This window comes from Barbus barbus (assembly GCF_936440315.1).
Source record: "Barbus barbus genome assembly, chromosome: 14".
Taxonomy (NCBI): Eukaryota; Metazoa; Chordata; class Actinopteri; order Cypriniformes; family Cyprinidae; genus Barbus; species Barbus barbus.
The window spans coordinates 30,585,292-30,603,996 of NC_136742.1; the positions used below are offsets into that span (position 1 = coordinate 30,585,292).

The 18,705-nt window shown below is 35.7% G+C and overlaps 1 protein-coding gene across 1 annotated transcript in view; it reads left to right on the forward strand.

Annotated features, from left to right (window-relative positions):
• LOC306880500 (rho GTPase-activating protein 39-like) overlaps positions 1–18,705 on the forward strand; it is a 50,689-nt gene that overhangs the window by 26,307 nt on the left and 5,677 nt on the right. Inside the window, exons 4-8 of the mRNA XM_079434046.1 lie at positions 6,369–6,533; positions 7,626–8,025; positions 9,273–9,346; positions 12,727–12,926; positions 14,501–14,592. Of these exons, the coding sequence (XP_079290172.1) occupies positions 6,369–6,533; positions 7,626–8,025; positions 9,273–9,346; positions 12,727–12,926; positions 14,501–14,592 (931 nt within the window). The remainder of the gene's footprint in view (positions 1–6,368; positions 6,534–7,625; positions 8,026–9,272; positions 9,347–12,726; positions 12,927–14,500; positions 14,593–18,705) is intronic.

An 18,705-nucleotide genomic window follows, 5' to 3' on the forward strand; every position in this document is an offset into this window, starting at 1 on the left:
AAACTGAGGCTTCATTAGACATTAGAGACTGTTTCATTCAGTTTTCATGTCAGTTTCAGCGGCGCGGTAGAAACTGTTTTCAGACACATTGGCGCTGAGGTCGTGAATGAGCTGGAATCCTCTGATGAGCTGAACTCTGAGCTCTTTCAGCCCAATATAATGAGCGTTTAACTGTCCTGAATCAGGCCTGACCCGCTGCTTAAGCAATGCCAGTGAGGTTAATTGGGCCGGTTGACCCTCTGACGCCTGTTTCCCAACCACTGATATCTTTGTTCTTGAGATACCGGGCTGAGCAGAGCTAAACTGTGTGAGAGTTTCCTTGGAATTGTTTTTTAGGTTTTTTCTGCTCTATTTGCTGATAGTAATGGAGGCAGACAGCAGCTTCAGCAGGAACAGGTACGGAAACCTCCCATAGCACCCCAGCAACTGCATAGCAACACTCAAAAAACCTCTTAGAACACCCTAGCAACTTCATAGCAACACTCAAAAAACCTCTTAGAACACCCTAGCAACTGCATGGCGATGCTATAAAAACCTCTTAGAACACCCTAGCAACTGCATGGCGATGCTCTAAAAAACACCCAGTACGTCCTAACAATTGCATAGCAACACTCTGAAAATCTCTTAGAACACCCTAGCAACTGCATAGTGATGCTCTAAAAACACCCTGTACTGCCTAGCAACTGTCTAAAAACCTGTCAGAATCCCCAAGCAACTGCGTAGCAACACTCTAAAGAGCACCCTAGCAACTGCATAGCGATGCTCTAAAAAACACCCAATACGGCCTAGCAACACTCTACAAACCTGCCAGAATCCCCTAGCAACTGCATAGCAACACTCTAAAAACCTGTCAGAATCCCCAACAACTGCATAGCAACGCTCTAAAAACCTGTCAGAATCTCCTAGCAACTGCATAGCAACACTCAAAAAACCTCTTAGAACACCCTAGCAACTGCATAGCAACACTCTAAAGAGCACCCTAGCAACTGCATAGCGATGCTCTAAAAAACACCCAATACGGCCTAGCAACACTCTACAAACCTGCCAGAATCCCCTAGCAACTGCATAGCAACACTCTAAAAACCTGTCAGAATCCCCAACAACTGCATAGCAACGCTCTAAAAACCTGTCAGAATCTCCTAGCAACTGCATAGCGATGCTCTAAAAAACACCCAGTACGGCCTTGCAACTGCATTGCAACACTCTGCAAACCTCTAACTGCATAGCAACACTCTTAAGAACACCCTAGCAACTGCATAGTGACGCTCTAAAAACACCCTGTACTGCCTAGCAACTCTCTAAAAACCTGTCAGAATCCCCTAGCAACTGCATAGCGATGCTCTAAAAACCTGTGAGAATCCCCAAGCAACTGCATAGCAACGCTCTAAAAACCTGTCAGAATCCCCTAGCAACTGCATAGCAACACTCTGCAAACCTCTAACTGCATAGCAACACTCTTAAGAACACCCTAGCAACTGCATAGTGACGCTCTAAAAACACCCTGTACTGCCTAGCAACTCTCTAAAAACCTGTCAGAATCCCCTAGCAACTGCATGGCGATGCTCTAAAAAAACACCCAGTACGTCCTAGCAACTGCATAGCAACACTCTAACCCCCCCAAGGCCAGAATGCCCAAGCAACTGCAACTGCAGACACTTCAGGGCCAGTTTGTTGGTGTTTGTGATGTCTCTCCAGTCGCAGTGTTTTCTGGGAGGTTTCAGTGTGTTTGTCCAGCAGATCACACACACACACACATACAGAGGCACACCCTGCTGTTCCACATCAATATTTCAGCGTGTGCAGTTTGAAGAGTGCTCACGCTTATGTAAGGCATCACACTCCCATCATCACCAATACCCACGACTGACATCATCACATTCCACACCTAACATCAAAACCATATTTTGCATAAAGAAATTCAAGCTTGTTTTAGGACTGTTAAATGATTAGCTCAGTTCCAGAATGAAAATTTCCTGATAATTTACTCACCCCCATGTCATCTTTCTTCAGTCGCAAAGAAATTAAGGTATTTGAGAAAAACATTCCAGGATGTTTCTCCATATAGTGGACTTCAATGGGGATCAAGGTGTTGAAGCAGTTTCAGTGCAGCTTCAAAGGGCTCCACATGATCCCAGCCGAGGAATAAGGGTCTTATATAGCCAGACCATCTGTCATTTTCTAAAAAAGAAATAAAAAATGTATACACTTTAACCACAATTGCTCATCTTGCGCTAGTTCTGTGATGCGCAGTGTTGTAATACATGTAATACATTATATATTACTAGTTTTACTCTTTTGAAAGTAATTAGTTACATTACAATATTACTGTCTCTGAATTGTAATGTTTCACTAGTTTTGAGTTACTTTCACCAAAATATCCACAGAAATTTGACTAGGCATTCTAAAATGTAGTTGATTGCTGCTCAATGTGGTAGAAAAATGATAAAATCATATTTAGATAACGGTATGTAACGGTAACGAACAAAAGCACAAACCGCATTATTACATTCAGAAATAATACCTGTAATAAAAGCGGAATGTTATAATGTAGAAACAATTAGGCCTAACACAATAGCTAGCCTTGAACGGTATTGGAACACAAGAATTAAAAATATAATTTGCTGAACAACCCAAAACAAATTAATTTAAAGCGAGACTGAAAGCAAACGCTGTTGTTCTCATGCAGACTACCCCTCTCATTCGGCACGAATCCAATTAAATGTTTCCATATTTGTTATGTATCTGAATGCTAAACTATTATTTATTATGTTTACCAGGCTTTGTACTTAACACGCTTTCTGCACACAAAAAAAAATCATCTTCACATGAGCAAATTTGTGCTTGGCACGGATTGTACGACGGAATATTTAAATTAACCATTGTAGCTATATGTTTGCTTGACTATATCTTATTCTGATAATGAACAGGCTGCAAAAATACTAATTTTTTGGTCATACAGATTATTCGAAACTGCAATGAGTTTAGTGTTATTTAACTTTTTAATCAAAGTACGCTATTCTTTGAACAATGTCTGGAACGACACATTTTACTCAGATTTTCAGAGAGAAATGCACAGTACAACATTTGCTGCCTTCGTTCTTAAATAAGGGCCACCAGTTTTTTCTCAGAATGATTTACTGCTCTAATTAAACTCCACACTGCTATTATTTTGAACACACCCTTTTTAATTAATGATTCAATTACACAGAATCAACAGCATGCATGTCATGACTGTTGGTTTTCTTTTACTCTTCCACACCTACTAGTAAAATATTTGCCACGTAGAAATATAATTTCTACCAATAACAGTGATTGATCTGGCTAGTGATGTTGGACTGCTATTATTTTGAAAACAACTGTATTTCTGTCATCTCGGTTTTCTGATTTTACTTTTTTTCACTTAATAGGATATTACTACTTTTATTTATTAATTAGTAGTAAATCAAGTGTAAGAAATTACGTTTAATTTGTTTCATTATGCACTATTTTGTCCTATTATGCACTATATAGTAAGCCATACTGTCACAACTCACACTCAGGAACAGGGAAACGCGGCAGCGTGGAACTTCTTTCAAACTCAGAAATCGCTGGAGACATAGAATACACACTGAATGACGATACCACATGAAGACAATCAGACCAGACACAGACACAGGGAAACACAGGGCTTAAAAAGGGCAGACTAAACTAGATAATTAACAACACAGGGCTGGGGACTAATTCACTGATGAAGACATGAAACGAGGACCGGGACGGGAAGACCCATATAGGGCATGGAAACACAGGGAGCACGTGGAAACACAAGACACAGGGAAACAAAGTCTGACACATATGTTTTTACATTAATATCTCTATGTATTTATTTAGACAATGGGATCACTCGGGGTCCTAAGCGGACCCGATTTCGAGGGGGGACTCGATTTCTCATGACACCGGTTCAAAAATGGTTGCTTGGACATTTTAGGAGCTTTTTAGAGCGTTGCTATGCAGTTGCTAAGGTTGTTCTGAGTATGTTTCAGAATGTTGCTATGCAGTTTCTGGGGCGTTTTAGGAGGTTTTTAGAGTGTTGCTATGCAGTTGCTAAGGTTGTTCTGAGTATGTTTCAGAATGTTGCTATGCAGTTTCTGGGGCGTTTTAGGAGGTTTTTAGAGCGTTGCTATGCAGTTGCTAAGGTTGTTCTGAGTATGTTTCAGAATGTTGCTATGCAGTTTCTGGGGCGTTTCTGGGGCGTTTTAGGAGGTTTTTAGAGCGTTGCTATGCAGTTGCTAAGGTTGTTCTGAGTATTCTTTAGAATGTTGCTATGCAGTTTCTGGGGCGTTTTAGGAGGTTTTTAGAGCGTTGCTATGCAGTTGCTAAGGTTGTTCTGAGTATGTTTCAGAATGTTGCTATGCAGTTTCTGGGGCGTTTTAGGAGGTTTTTAGAGCGTTGCTATGCAGTTGCTAAGGTTGTTCTGAGTATGCTTTAGAATGTTGCTATGCAGTTTCTGGGGCGTTTTAGGAGGTTTTTAGAGCGTTGCTATGCAGTTGCTAAGGTTGTTCTGAGTATGCTTTAGAATGTTGCTATGCAGTTTCTGGGGCGTTTTAGGAGGTTTTTAGAGCGTTGCTATGCAGTTGCTAAGGTTGTTCTGAGTATGTTTCAGAATGTTGCTATGCAGTTTCTGGGGCGTTTTAGGAGGTTTTTAGAGCGTTGCTATGCAGTTGCTAAGGTTGTTCTGAGTATGCTTTAGAATGTTGCTATGCAGTTTCTGGGGCGTTTTAGGAGGTTTTTAGAGTGTTGCTATGCAGTTGCTAAGGTTGTTCTGAGTATGTTTTAGAATGTTGCTATGCAGTTTCTGGGGCGTTTTAGGAGGTTTTTAGAGCGTTGCTATGCAGTTGCTAAGGTTGTTCTGAGTATGTTTTAGAATGTTGCTATGCAGTTACTGGGGCGTTCTGGGATGATTTCAAAGTTCTCAGTAACTCACATAATTGAAGGATTCATTGGTGTCTGGAGCTCAAACATTGAATGAGCGAATGCACACACACACACACACACACACACACACTTAAGTCACAGTGTTTCAGATGTTCGTTATGATGCCCAGCAGACTGTATTGAACTGTACTTCTGGAGCCAAGAAAATGAAGTCATTCAGGAACAAGCAAGGACAGACTGTCCCTCAAGTCTCATGGTCTTTACGCACGGCTGAAGTTAAACACCTTCCATGAAGCACTCCACAAACATCAGAGCTCAGCCTCCTCAAAACCTTTATGACATGCTGAGTTACAGTCAATCAGTTTGTTTGCTCAGTTCATGTGAATAAATTATTCACATAGCAGTTGAACGATTCACTGTTAAAATAAATGATTCATTGATAATTCCTGCATCATCTTTTTTCTTTTATCTTTTTTGGAAGCAAAATGTTTTTCACTGCAAAAATAAAATCTTAATCAGTATTTTTTGCATCTTTCAAACAAGATGCATTTACTCAAAGCAAATTATACATTTTTGGGGATATTATTATTATTATTATTACTATTATTATTATTACAACATTCCTGTTGTTGTTTTTTTTAAACGTATTTTTCTTACCCCAACTGAATTTTATTTTCTCTTTTTTTATTTTCTCTTTTTTTATTATTCTTTTATTTCATTTTGATCTATACTTTTAATATTTACGTTTAAAACAACAACAAAAAAAACAACATGATCTTTGTTTTTGTTTCATTTTTTCACACAAAAAAAAAATCTGTATTTTTTGCATCTAAAATCAAACAAGATGCATTTACGCAAAACAAATTATTAATTCCTTTTTTACTGAATTATTTGGAATTTATTATTATTATTATTTCTTATTTTTTTTATTTACCTCAACAGCAATTTGTTTTCTTTTCTCATTTTAATCATAAACCTTACTATTGATTTTTTATTTATTTTTTATTGATATTTTGTTATATTTATGCTTATTGCAAGAGGCAATTTAAAATAATGTTTGTCAGTTAAAAATAAACGGCATCATCCAGTAGATAAATATTTATATTTTTCCCCGTCTTCAGAAATTGTACAGATTTTCTCAGGTCCATGTTATTAATATTTTGTGTGTTTTTTGTGTTGTTTTGTTACATGTACCTGTGTGTTTAACTTTGCATGATGCGTTTCGTAACGGCTGATGTTACTGAGGCCACGAGAGGAAAGCACTTGAATCATGTGGAACTGTATAATTGTATAATAATCGCCTGAAGGAGGTATTTCTGCAGTCCTGCTGCTGTTGTTATTCTCATAATTTTGGGGCTTGACTCATTTCCTCTCGGTCTCCTCTTGACCCGCTCCTGCGGCTGAGATGGCTTTAATATCTGTGCTTCCTCTCAACACACAATGTTTTCTTTCTTTCAGTCGGAGGATCTCGGAGCATGTTCTCAGTTCGAGGCCAGTCGTAACGCTCGCAACATGATGCCCAGCGCGAGCTGCTGCGTTTTCCCAGAGTTCACGCTCCGCAAACCATCTTCCGAGACGGACATCGAGAACTGGGCATCCAAACACTTCAACAAGCACACGCAGGTACACCAAAACACCCTTTAAACCCTACGAACCTACTGTTTCTTATCTGATTTGTTAATATCTAAGGCCTCAATCATCATTGGATTGCATTGCATTATATGTTTTGATCATCTTTCTAAGACACAGATTGGAGAATATAGAGATATAGAGTTACAACTGATATTTATTTAATTTTATCTGCTTTACTGTTATGGATCTCATTGATTTACATTACAAGCTAAAAATGAACAAAAACTGTATGAACATTTAAAAAATATAAAATTAAAAACTATTTTAAAATATTAATAAAAATTAATGAACCAGAACAAAATTACTAAAATTACATTGGAAAATATAATAATAAAAACTAACTTAAAATATGAATAAAACTAAATAATTTAAAAAATCACACAAACACACAACAAACACTAAAACTGACATGGAAAATAGATTTTTTTTTCACAATGTTTTTTAATTTTTTTTAGATATTTATAAAATATTTTTATATTTCATATGTGAGGCTCTACAGGGTTGAAATGTGATACTAGAAAAGTAATCTTGGTTAAACTAGAAGCTTAAAAAATAGTTTAATTACTTGAAATGGAATAAATAATATAATAAATTAAAAATATATATTTATTTTTAATTAGTTGCCAAGGCAATTTTTTTATTTTTTTTTAGTTTTAGTACTAAAAAAAACTGTATAAACATATAAAAAAACTTAATGAAAATTAGAAAAACAGTACAAAATTACTAAAATTAAAATGAAAAATGTAAGTATAAATACTAATTCAAAATGTTGATAAAAACTAATAAAATTTGCAAAAGCACACAAAATTACCACAGCTAAAATTAAAATGTAAAATATAAAAATAAATGCTTATTAAAAACTAATAAACACAAAATAAGATTACTAAATCTAAAATTCAAATTTTAAAATTCATTAAATATTGAAAAAAAGTACAAAAACACAACAAAATTAAAAATATAAAAATAAGTCTGAAATAAAATGTAAAAATATATAAAAACAAAATTACTAATAATAAAATTGAAATGGAAAATATACAAATAAAATGAATTAAAAATGGCAACAAAATTGCTCCTGTCTTCCAGGGTCTGTTCAGGAGGAAAGTGTCCATCGCCAACATGCTGGCGTGGAGCAGCGAGCCCATCAAGAAGCCCATGATCATGACGACGGACCGGACGGTGAAGCGCGAGGCCGTGGAGCTCTTCAAGCTCATCCAGACCTACATGGGCGACCGGCGGGGCAGAGGCGAGCCGCTGGCCGTGGCTCTGGAGGTGGCAGTGAGGGGCTGGAGCTGCCAGGGCCTGCGGGATGAGCTCTACATCCAGCTGTGCCGACAGACCACCGAGAACTTCCGCTACGACAGTCTCCAGAGAGGCTGGGAGCTCATGGCCATCTGTCTGGCCTTCTTCCCCCCGACGCCTCGCTTCCACAACTACCTGGAGGGCTACATCTACAGACACATGGACCCGCTCAACGACACTAAGGGTATGCACAAATCCTGCCAAACAACCATGCATTTCCTGCTGGAACAGGAATTCGGGATCATCTTTATTTAAAAAGCCAAGCTCTTACACAATGATGCAGGAAATACTAATTTTCACTCAGAAATTGCTAGTAAATTTAACAAATAACAACAAGGAAACCATACTTAATAGCTTATAATCTGGACAGAAGCCACTATCCAAATAAATCAATTCCTGCAATTCCAGTCAAGTTATAGACATTGTGCTTGGATGTGCAGTAAACATACGAATCTTATTTTAGTATCACTGACTGATTTTTGTTAATATTTTGAATCGGATTAATTATTTTTATTTTCTGTTTTCATTTTGAGTTAAAGTTTTAGCAATTTTTGTGTGCTTTTTTCATTTTTATTAGGTCTTGTTTTTTTTATGTCTCTTTATTATATTAAATAATAAAAAATATGAAATATAATAATATAAAATTGTAAAATATATAAATTATATTAAATATATTGAATTGTTAAATAATTTTTAAGTTTACAAAATTTTCATTTTAAAGGATTTAGTCATATTTAGGAAGTTAGTTTAGTAATGTTTTATTTTGAATATTTTATAATATGATTTTAAAGTATTTAAACGTGAATGTTATTTTAGTATCACTGGCATACTATATAATGTAATTTTAATTAATTAATTCAAGTTTATATTTTGGATTTGATTTCATTTTTAATTTTTAGATACATTTAATTGAGAAGCTAATTATATATACATAAATATATTTATATATTGTGTTTGTTTTTTCAATAGTTTTAAGCATAAATTCAATATTTTTTTTTTTTAGAAAAAATATTTATAATGCTGCTGTTCAGTAATGTTTTTAACTCAGAACGTTTCTTTGCTTAACTCAGAAAATATTTGATCTAAAATATAAGTATTCCAGTGATATTAGCAATGATAAAACACACAACAGGATGTGAAGCCACAGTAGATAAATAGTGTGCAAATTTGCTAAATTTTTCAATGCTTAGCAAGAATAGAATTAGTAAGGAATGCAAAGTCAAAACTGTTTTTAAATGAATATTAAGTTTACATATTTTGCTTCATGCAACATGCAAACTGTTAAAGCACGCAGCAAAGTGAAATTAAGACACCGTTTTATGCTGTACGCTCCACACTGACCCGGCAGTTATTATTAGGCTCTTAAGATGCTGAATATCTGAAGCTGAATGTGTGTTATATTTGACGTCTGCTTGTGTTTCTGTGTTGCAGGAGTGGCGATTAGCAGCTATGCAAAATACTGTTACCGTAAACTACAGAAATCTGCGCTCACCGGAGCCAAGAAGGTGCGTGACTTCACTCTCTCAGAGCGCAAACTCTAACAGCATGGCACAGGAATTACTCTGAAACTGTTTTCACTCAGAAACTGTTAGTAGTTTTCACAAATAATGACAAAGAAACAGCATATAACACATTGAATTAAAAATGTATATTATTTTAAGACTTTAAAATATTAGCTATATTTGTATTTATAATTCATTTATAATAAGAATTTAAAACATTTAAAATGAACACAGTCCGTGAAAATGGAAATATTAGCTGTATTATTATTTTATTTTTTTATTGTAGAATATTATTTTATAATTTAATAAAAAAAAAAAAAAAATTTAAATATACTTAATCAGTGACATTTATTATTTTATAACTTATATGAATTTAAAATATTTAAATTTAGTGAAGATGCGATTGTAATGTAATCAGTATAGTTTTATTATTTTGAAAATATTATTTTATTGTAAAAGATTATTGTAAAACTTAGATGAATGTAATATATTTAAAACATTTAAAATGTATACGGTCCGTGAAAATGTAAATAATTCAGTATAATTTTATTATTTTGATGATATTATTTTCTAACTTATAAGTGAATTCAAAATATTTCAAATGTATTATCTTATTATTTTTATTATATTATTATTTATTATTATTATTTGAAAGCTTATAATGTGAATTTAAAACATTTAAAATTGTATGGAATCTAACACATTGAATTAAATGTGAAAATAGACAGGAATTTTGAAAAATATTTGAGTTTTTCCATTGAATGAATGGTTCAGTGTTTGCCGAGCGTCTGGCGTCTGTTTGTGCTCTAATGCGCTGCGTGTGTTAATTGGCTGTGAAGTGTCGTGGGGGTCTGGTTTGTCCTGCTATTTAACAGTTTTAATTAACATTCAGTTTCCGGAATTCGCCTGTTGCCCTGGAGACGTCGCCGTGACGACGGACGTGTATTTCAGACAGTCGCGTGGTGATTTGTGCTCTGACAGCACTGATGCATGATGGGTGTCATCGCACACGCGTGACGGGATGATCCCGGAGTGAAGCACATACATGAGTTTGGTGTGAACGCTTGTGAAGGCAGTGTCCTGTGGAGATTCCAGTCAATTTGTGTGTAAATGTGTGTTTGTGCCAGACGCTCAGCAGGGTAACGCTTCAAAACACGGCTCTGCTCCAAAACCCTAGTGTGCTGCCTACATAGGCATCATTCAAAGTATCATGCACACATGCATAAAAGGTAAAAAGGCAGGGATCCAAGTATGGAAAAGTGTGGACTATTAAGACTATTGCCCAATATTGGTTTCTAAAATCAAAAATTGAGGTTTTCTTAAAATAAATAAATAAGATTTTTTTTTTCAAGCATTCTTCAAGTATTTTCTATTTATTGGCTGCACATCCATGATGAGAATCTCCCGTTCCACCACATCCCAAAGGTGCTCTATTGGATTGAGATCTGGTGACTGTGGAGGTCATTTGAGTAAAGTGAACTCATTGTCATGTTCAAGAAACCAGTCTGAGATGATTTGAGCTTTGGTGCATTATCCTGCTGGAAATAGCCATCAGAAGATGAGTACACTGTAGTCATAAAGGGATGGACATGGTCAGCAACAATACTCAGGTAGGCTGTGGCGTTTAAACGGTGGTGTTAGACTCATCAGACCAGGCAACGTTTTTCCAATCTTCTTTTGTCCAATTTTGGTGAGCCTGTGTGAATTGTAGCCTCCGTTTCCTGTTCTTAGCTGACAGGAGCGGCACCCGGTGTGGTCTTCTGCTGCTGAAGCCCATCTGCTTCAGGGTTCGACGTGTTGTGCGTTCAGAGATGGTATTCTGCATACCTTGTTTGTAACGAGTGGTTATTTGAGTTACTGTTGCCTTTCTATCATCTCTAACCAGTCTGCCCATTCTCCTCTGACCTCTGACATCAACAAGGCATTTTCGTGACACAACTGCCGCTCACTGGATATTTTCTCTTTTTCGGACCATTCTCTGTAAACCCTAGAGATGGTTGTGCGTGAAAATCCCAGTAGATCAGCAGTGTTTGAAATACTCAGACCAGCCCGTCTGGCACCAACAACCATTCCACGTTCAAAGTCACTTAAATCCCCTTTCTTCCCCGTTCTGATGCTCGGTTTGAACTTCAGCAAGTCGTCTTCACCACATCTATTGCTGCCATGTGATTGGCTGATTAGCAATCTGTGTTACCAAGCAATTGAACAGGTGTACCTAATAAAGTGGCCGGTGAGTGTATACAATATATATAGGGGAAGTCGTGGCCTAATGGTTAGAGAGTTAGACTCGTAATCCAAAGGTTGTGGGTTCGAGTCTCGGGCCGGCAGGGATTGTAGGTGGGGGGAGTGAATGTCCAGCACTCTCTCCACCCTCAATACCACGACTGAGGTGCCCTTGAGCAAGGCACCGAACCCCCAACTGCTCCCCGGGCGCCGCAACATAAATGGCTGCCCACTGCTCCGGGTGTGTGTTCACGGTGTGTGTGTGTGTTCACTGCTGTGTGTGTGTGTGTGTTCACTGCTGTGTGTGTGTGCACGTTGGATGGGTTAAATGCAGAGCACGAATTCCGAGTATGGGTCACTATACTTGGCCGTATGTCACGTCACTTGACCTTTTTTTTTTTTCACTTATATATATATATATATATATATATATATATATATATATATGAATGTAATCAGTATTTTTATTATTTGAATTTGAATAAATAAATTAAAAAATATTTTAAATGTGCATGTAATCAGTATTAATTTATTATTTTGACAGTATTGTTTTAAAACTTATACATTTAAAATAATATTTTCCTAATAAATGTAATCAATGACAGTATTATTTTCAAACGTATAATATTAATTAAAAATATTTATAATGAACACAATCAGTACAAATGTTAATGTAATAAGAATTATTTTGCCAATATTATTTTAAAACAGTGGTTTCTGATCAGTGACAAATGACAATATTATTTTCTAATTTATATGTGTTTAAAATAATATTTTCTAAATAAATGTAATCAGTGATGATATTATTTTCAAATATATTTAATATGTATGCAACCAGTGAAAATTTGAATGCAACGAGTATTATTTTATTATTATTTTGCCAACATTACTTTAAGACAAATCTACACAGTTTGTGAAAGAGAACAAATGTAATCCTTTATTTTAGCTCTGCAATTTTAATAAGATTGCCACACATAGAGGTTCATTGTTCATTGATTGGTATGAGCTAAACATTTGGCAGCATAATAACATACATATGTAGATATATCTGGAGAAGTCTCATTCTGAAATGGATAGTGTGTAGGAGCTCGTCTGCAGAATCCCAGCATGCACTGCGATGATTTTAGCTCTGAATTGTTTTCTGCTATGTGTGTCTGCAGGGTTTGAACAAGCCCTCGATCGAGGAGATCGCTCACGCTCGTAACGCCATCTTTTGGCCCTCCATGTTCGGCTCGTCTCTGGAGGAAGTGATGGTGATGCAGAAGGACCGTTATCCTGACCGGCAGCTGCCGTGGGTTCAGACGCGCCTCTCAGAGGAAGTGCTGAGCCTGAACGGAGACCAGACCGAGGGCATCTTCAGGTAACACATCAGCCTTCATCAAACATTTCACATATATATATATGTGTGTGTGTGTGTGTGTGTGTGTGTGTGTGTGTGTGTGTGTGTGTGTGTGTGTGTGTGTGTGTGTGTGTGAGTGTGAGTGTGAGTGTGAGTGTGAGTGTGTGTGTGTGTGTGTGTGAGTGTGAGTGTGTGTGCACCTGGTATTCATCACGTCCTGGGGACCAAATGTCCCCACAAGGATAGTAATACCAGTAAATCTTAATCTTGTGGGGACATTTTTTGGTCCCCATGAGGAAACAAGCTTATAAATCATACAGCATAAAGTTTTTTGAAAATCTAAAAATGCAGCATGTTTCCTGTGAGGGCTAAGTTTAGGTGTAGGGTTGGTGTAGGGCAATAGCACATACAGATTGTACAGTATAAAAACCATTACGCCTATGGGATGTCCCCATAAAACATGGAAACCCAACATGTGTGTGTGAGTGTGTGTGTGTGTGTGTGTGAGTGTGAGTGTGTGTGAGTGTGTGTGTGAGTATATATATTTCTTTTTTTATATTATTTTACTTTATTTGATCACCTTATTAAGTAATAAAAAAAGGAGTAAACATTTAGTTAAAACATATCAAGGCACACACAAGAAAAGTATTATTATTAATATTCAGTAATATGCAGTTTCCACAAAAATAATAAATTACGCTTATTATAGCATATAATAATAAATCAGTATATTAGAATGATTTCTGAAGATCATGTGAGACTGGAGTAATGATGCTGAAAATACAGCTTTGATCACAGAAATAAATGACACTTTAACATAGAAAATAGCGATTTTAAATTGTAATATTTCACAATCTTACTGTATTTTCATCAAATAAATGCAGCCTTGGTGAGCAGAAGAGACTCACAAACATTAAAAAAATCTTACTGACCCCAAACTTCTGAACATTATTATATGTTTCTAAAGTATTTAAGTAAATAAAAAATGCCACACTGAGACTATTGTGAATATTGTTGAATGATGCAAACGAATAGTAGAATCAGAGTTTTGAACTGATTCATTCAAACAGACTGAACTGATTCACTGAAATGAATCAAACTCTAAATGTTTTTACTGCTAAAGTTTAAATCAGAGAAGCTAGAAAACATCTCCTAATGCTCTCATACTTGTGAAAATAATGTAATGACACACTATGACATTTAATTACCAAATTAAATATGCATTAAAATGACTGCAGTGTTCATGGTCATTTTAAATATCCTGTGAATTTTCAGCCCTAATTAACCCGCATTAACCCGAGAGAATTAGCACTCGCAGGTCATTCACCCTGCAGCAGCTCATAATGAGAGCACCTAAAATCAGTCCATCCTTCAGTGTTTTGGTTTGGACTAAACTTTGGCATCAGTTTTTACTTTGGCTCATCTCATCGGCTTGTAACGATGAAGGTGGAGTGTGTGTGTGTATGTGTATATACATATATATATAGTCAGATGAAAACAATATATTAATCAATATAAATTGAGATATCTCTGTCTGTATTAAAGAAAGCTATGTTTATTAATGCTGAAGTCTGTCGTGTGTTTGCGTGTCTCAGGGTTCCTGGAGACATCGATGAAGTAAACGCTCTGAAACTACAGGTGGACCAGTGGAAGGTGCCCACCGGCCTGGAGGACCCACATATTCCAGGTATCCCACAATCCTTTAGTCTGATGCATGTATAAACAAGTGCCCAAATAGTTAACATGGTTACGTGGTTTCAAAACTCCATTAGAAATAGATTGCCATCTGAGCACCTTTGGTACACTGTGTTCAGCATGCTATAATTTGTGATGCACTAATTCTGTTCTGGTTTACTAGACTCAAAAATTAATGCTGGATTTACTTTGAAACAATTCAGAACTTGCAAGTAAATTTCACAAATAATTACAAAGAAATGGCAAGTAACACAACGCACTCTGATCATGTAAAATATTATTTACAGTGTATGTAGTAAAAATGGCATATTTCTATGAATCAGACGGCTGAGAAATGAGCGTTCTCTGACTGGATTGGCAGATTATTTTTGCTGGTTGCTTTGAGCGGTTGTTCATGATGCATTATTGATGAAGCTTATATTTGTAGCTGTTTATACAGTCAGACAGCAGTGGAACAAGCAAGAGCTAAATGTTTCAAAACATTTCACTGAATTATTCAATTAAACGTTACATCAGTGAAACATTTAAAAGTGTTCTTAAGATCATTGCTAAAATAAAAATTAATGCATATTTTAATGAAAAACACGTTATTAAATATTTAAAAAAAATGTGTTAAATGAAATAATGCTGAAATATGATCAAATATAAATATTAGATGAAAAACGTAAACCTCTTTCATTCAGTTGCCAAAGGCAAATTCTAAAATAAAATAAATTATGGAAAAATTCTACAATAAAATAAAAAAAATATAGAAATGTTTCCAAAGCAACATTTCTAAAATAGGTTTTGTTTATGCAAAATGTTATTTCTTATTTCTAGCTTCTGATTTTGTGGTGAAATGTGGCAAAATGTTGAAATAAAGCTGAAATAAAATAAAATATAAATATTAGATGAAAAATTAATTTCAGTTAGCTGCCAAGGCAACATTATTTAAATGATATTTATATTATTCTAAAGTTAATACATTTTTTTAAATAAAATAAATTAAAACTAAAACTGAACTAAATCTAAACTAAACCTAAATAGTAATATTTATAATGAAAAACAATAAAAATGTATAAAAATGGCAAAAGTAACTCAAAAAATTATTTTAAATAATTAATGAAGACTATAATAGTGCATAAATAATACTAAAATAAGCGTGTCCGGTAGAGTAATGCTGTCTCACGCACTCCCACACACAAACACACACACACACACAGAAACACACACCTGTAGCCCAGGGCGTTCTGCAATGCTCCATTTCTCTCTGAATATAAATAGCTCAAACCCACACACGGTGGGAGGATCAACAACTCTTACAGGCCTTTTCCTCTCTCAGTGCTTTCTGCTACAGCAGTACAGCAGGATCCAACGCATGAGAGAGACCACAGTCATAATCAATTAGATGCTTTTGACGAATCTCTGAGATATCGAATGAATAAGAAATCATTCAGATCTGCTCTACTTAATAAATAAAATAGCATGTTCTCTGGTGTCTCAGACGTTCGGACTCGTCTGTGTGTCTCCGGCCGATCCTCATTAGATCTGTGATTTCCCAGGTTGTTGCAGTTCCCAGAAACGGGCGCCTATCTTTTACAAAACTGCTTTCATTCATTTTATTCATAAAGTGTCTCCCCTCGGGCTCGGACCCGTTTCTGGAAATCTAGTAGCGTGAGAAATAATGAAGCCATTAGCTGCTAACACACTTCTGACACGCTTAAACTGGTTTAGGAAGACCAGGATTTCACCGATCGTACTGACCTACTGAACTACAGCACTGCCAGTTCACAAAGTTATCATTTCACAGACGTTGCACTTTAATCTGGTGAAGAACTGACCATCTGAAACCAAACTAGACTTTGGCTTCATTACTTGACATTTGAGTGCATGTAAATCTGATATTTGCCTTAACAACAGCGAGCCTATTTTAGGATCATTAGGTGTTTGGATTGAATTATTTGCATGACAATTAAACATGGTTAATCTTAAAATTGTCATTCCTGTAATGCATTTAGACAAATCATTCGCAGTGGTGATTTTCACTAGATTCTCATTATTTGGTGGTGAAATGTGCTTAAATTATCATTAAAATAATGTCATTATGCACAAAATCCAAAAAATAGGAGTCAGTAAATTGAACAAATGAATACTTTTATTTATCAAGCATGCATTAAATTGATCAAAAGTGACAGTAATGTTACAAAAGATTTCTATTTCAGATAAATGCTGTTCTTTTGAACTTTCTATTCATCTGTGAATCCTGAAAAATAAAATGTATCACAGTTTCCACAAAAATATTGGGCAGCACAACTGTTTTCATCATTGATAATAATCAGAAATGTTTGTTGAGCAGTAAATCAGTATATTATTATGATTTCTGAAGATCATGTGACACTGAAGACTGGAGCAATGATGCTGAAAATATAGCTGCGCATCACAGAAATAAATTACATGTTACTATATATTAACATAGAAAACTGTTATTTAAAATTTTAATATTTCACCATTTTTACTGTATTTTCATCAAATAAATGCAGCCTTGGTGAGCAGAATAAACTCCCAACAAAATCTTATTTATAGCACTGCACCATGCGTATTTAAATGAATCCATTGTCATTCTTTTTGGGGCAAATATGCTTCCTTTATATACAAATGAGGCTCATTATAGAATGTGCTGGATTCACAAATCCATTTGTTTAGTTGCAGTGATTTGCGTTATTGCTGCTCACGGAAAGCTGGTGTTAAACACTATTCAGATGCACAATGCAGTGTATTGCTGAAAAAATGAACAATAACCTGATATGTTTAATTGCTGAATGAAATGGGTGCTGAAACTACAGCAACAGCAGGTCAAATACACAGTCAGCCTTTCCTAATGAAAACAGCCGGTGGTTTGATTGAGCGTCTAGTTCATTAATGATTAGTGAACTTGTGATTTCTTCTTGTGAGCAGACGGCATCATGCAGACAGTGGTTGAGACTGCTGGTGTGGATGATCTGTCAAGGGTGTAGGTTTGGCATTGGTGGGGACATAACCGCAGACAACAGACATTTCATTGTTTGATAGGGACAATTTAGTAGTGGCTGGATTTTGGTCAGAGCATCTCTACTAAACTCTACACCCTTGAAAAGCATAACAAACAATGTCAGACTTTGGAGACTATAGTTCTCTCCTTTAATATGAAGATCTCGAGCAACAGATCAATGAGTTCATCCAAATTTCACAAAAAGATTATAGACGGAATTATAAATCAAACATCGAAGTGAGTTGCTGTTTTTGTCTCTTCTGATTATTTATTTTTCATCTAATCTCACATTTTGTAAGTGACTTTTATTTCTGTTTCAAAGATGTTTTCTTTGGATTATTTGACTAAAGAGAATACAGGAAAATATAACTGAATTTGTGTTTGCTGATTTTAACTTACAAAAACAAAATCTGGTTCTAAACCTCTCTTTTCTTTATTCAGAGTTGATCTAGACGAGTACATGGAACCTATTCAAAGTTCTGTTAATCCTAAAACAGTGAAAACTGTATCTCTATATTCATTATGCGTCTTCTTATGGTGAAAAAAACATGGTTACTATAGTTAAACCTTGCTATACTAACCATAGTTTAACCATGGTTTTTGTAGTAAAACTGTGGTTATAGAAAAAGGAATATGGTTACCACACTTTTACTATAGTAAAGCCATGGTTAATTTTTCTTAAGGGATTTGTATTTGTGTATGGGTCAATGACATGACGCCTAAATTGTCTGTCCGATTGCATTTTTTCAGTTAAAAATTGGTTTAAATGGTTAGAATGACATGGTTAGAAGACAGCTGCAGTTCAACAGTCCTCACTGAAACAGCCCCTCCTAACTTTAATTTTATAAGTGTCTGCAGGACTGTTAGGAGAGGTGGAGGTGTAGCTGCTCTGTTTAAAGATGTTTATCAGTGCAAGCAAATGTCATTTGGTCAATATTCATCTTTTGAATACCTAGGTATTGTGCTGAAAGGTGCTCCACACACCCTGTTTATCATTATTTACAGGCCTCCAAAATATTCTCCAGCCTTTGTTGATGATTTCACTGAACTGTTATCAATGATTTCCTCAGAGTTTGACTGTTTTGCTATTGCAGGGGA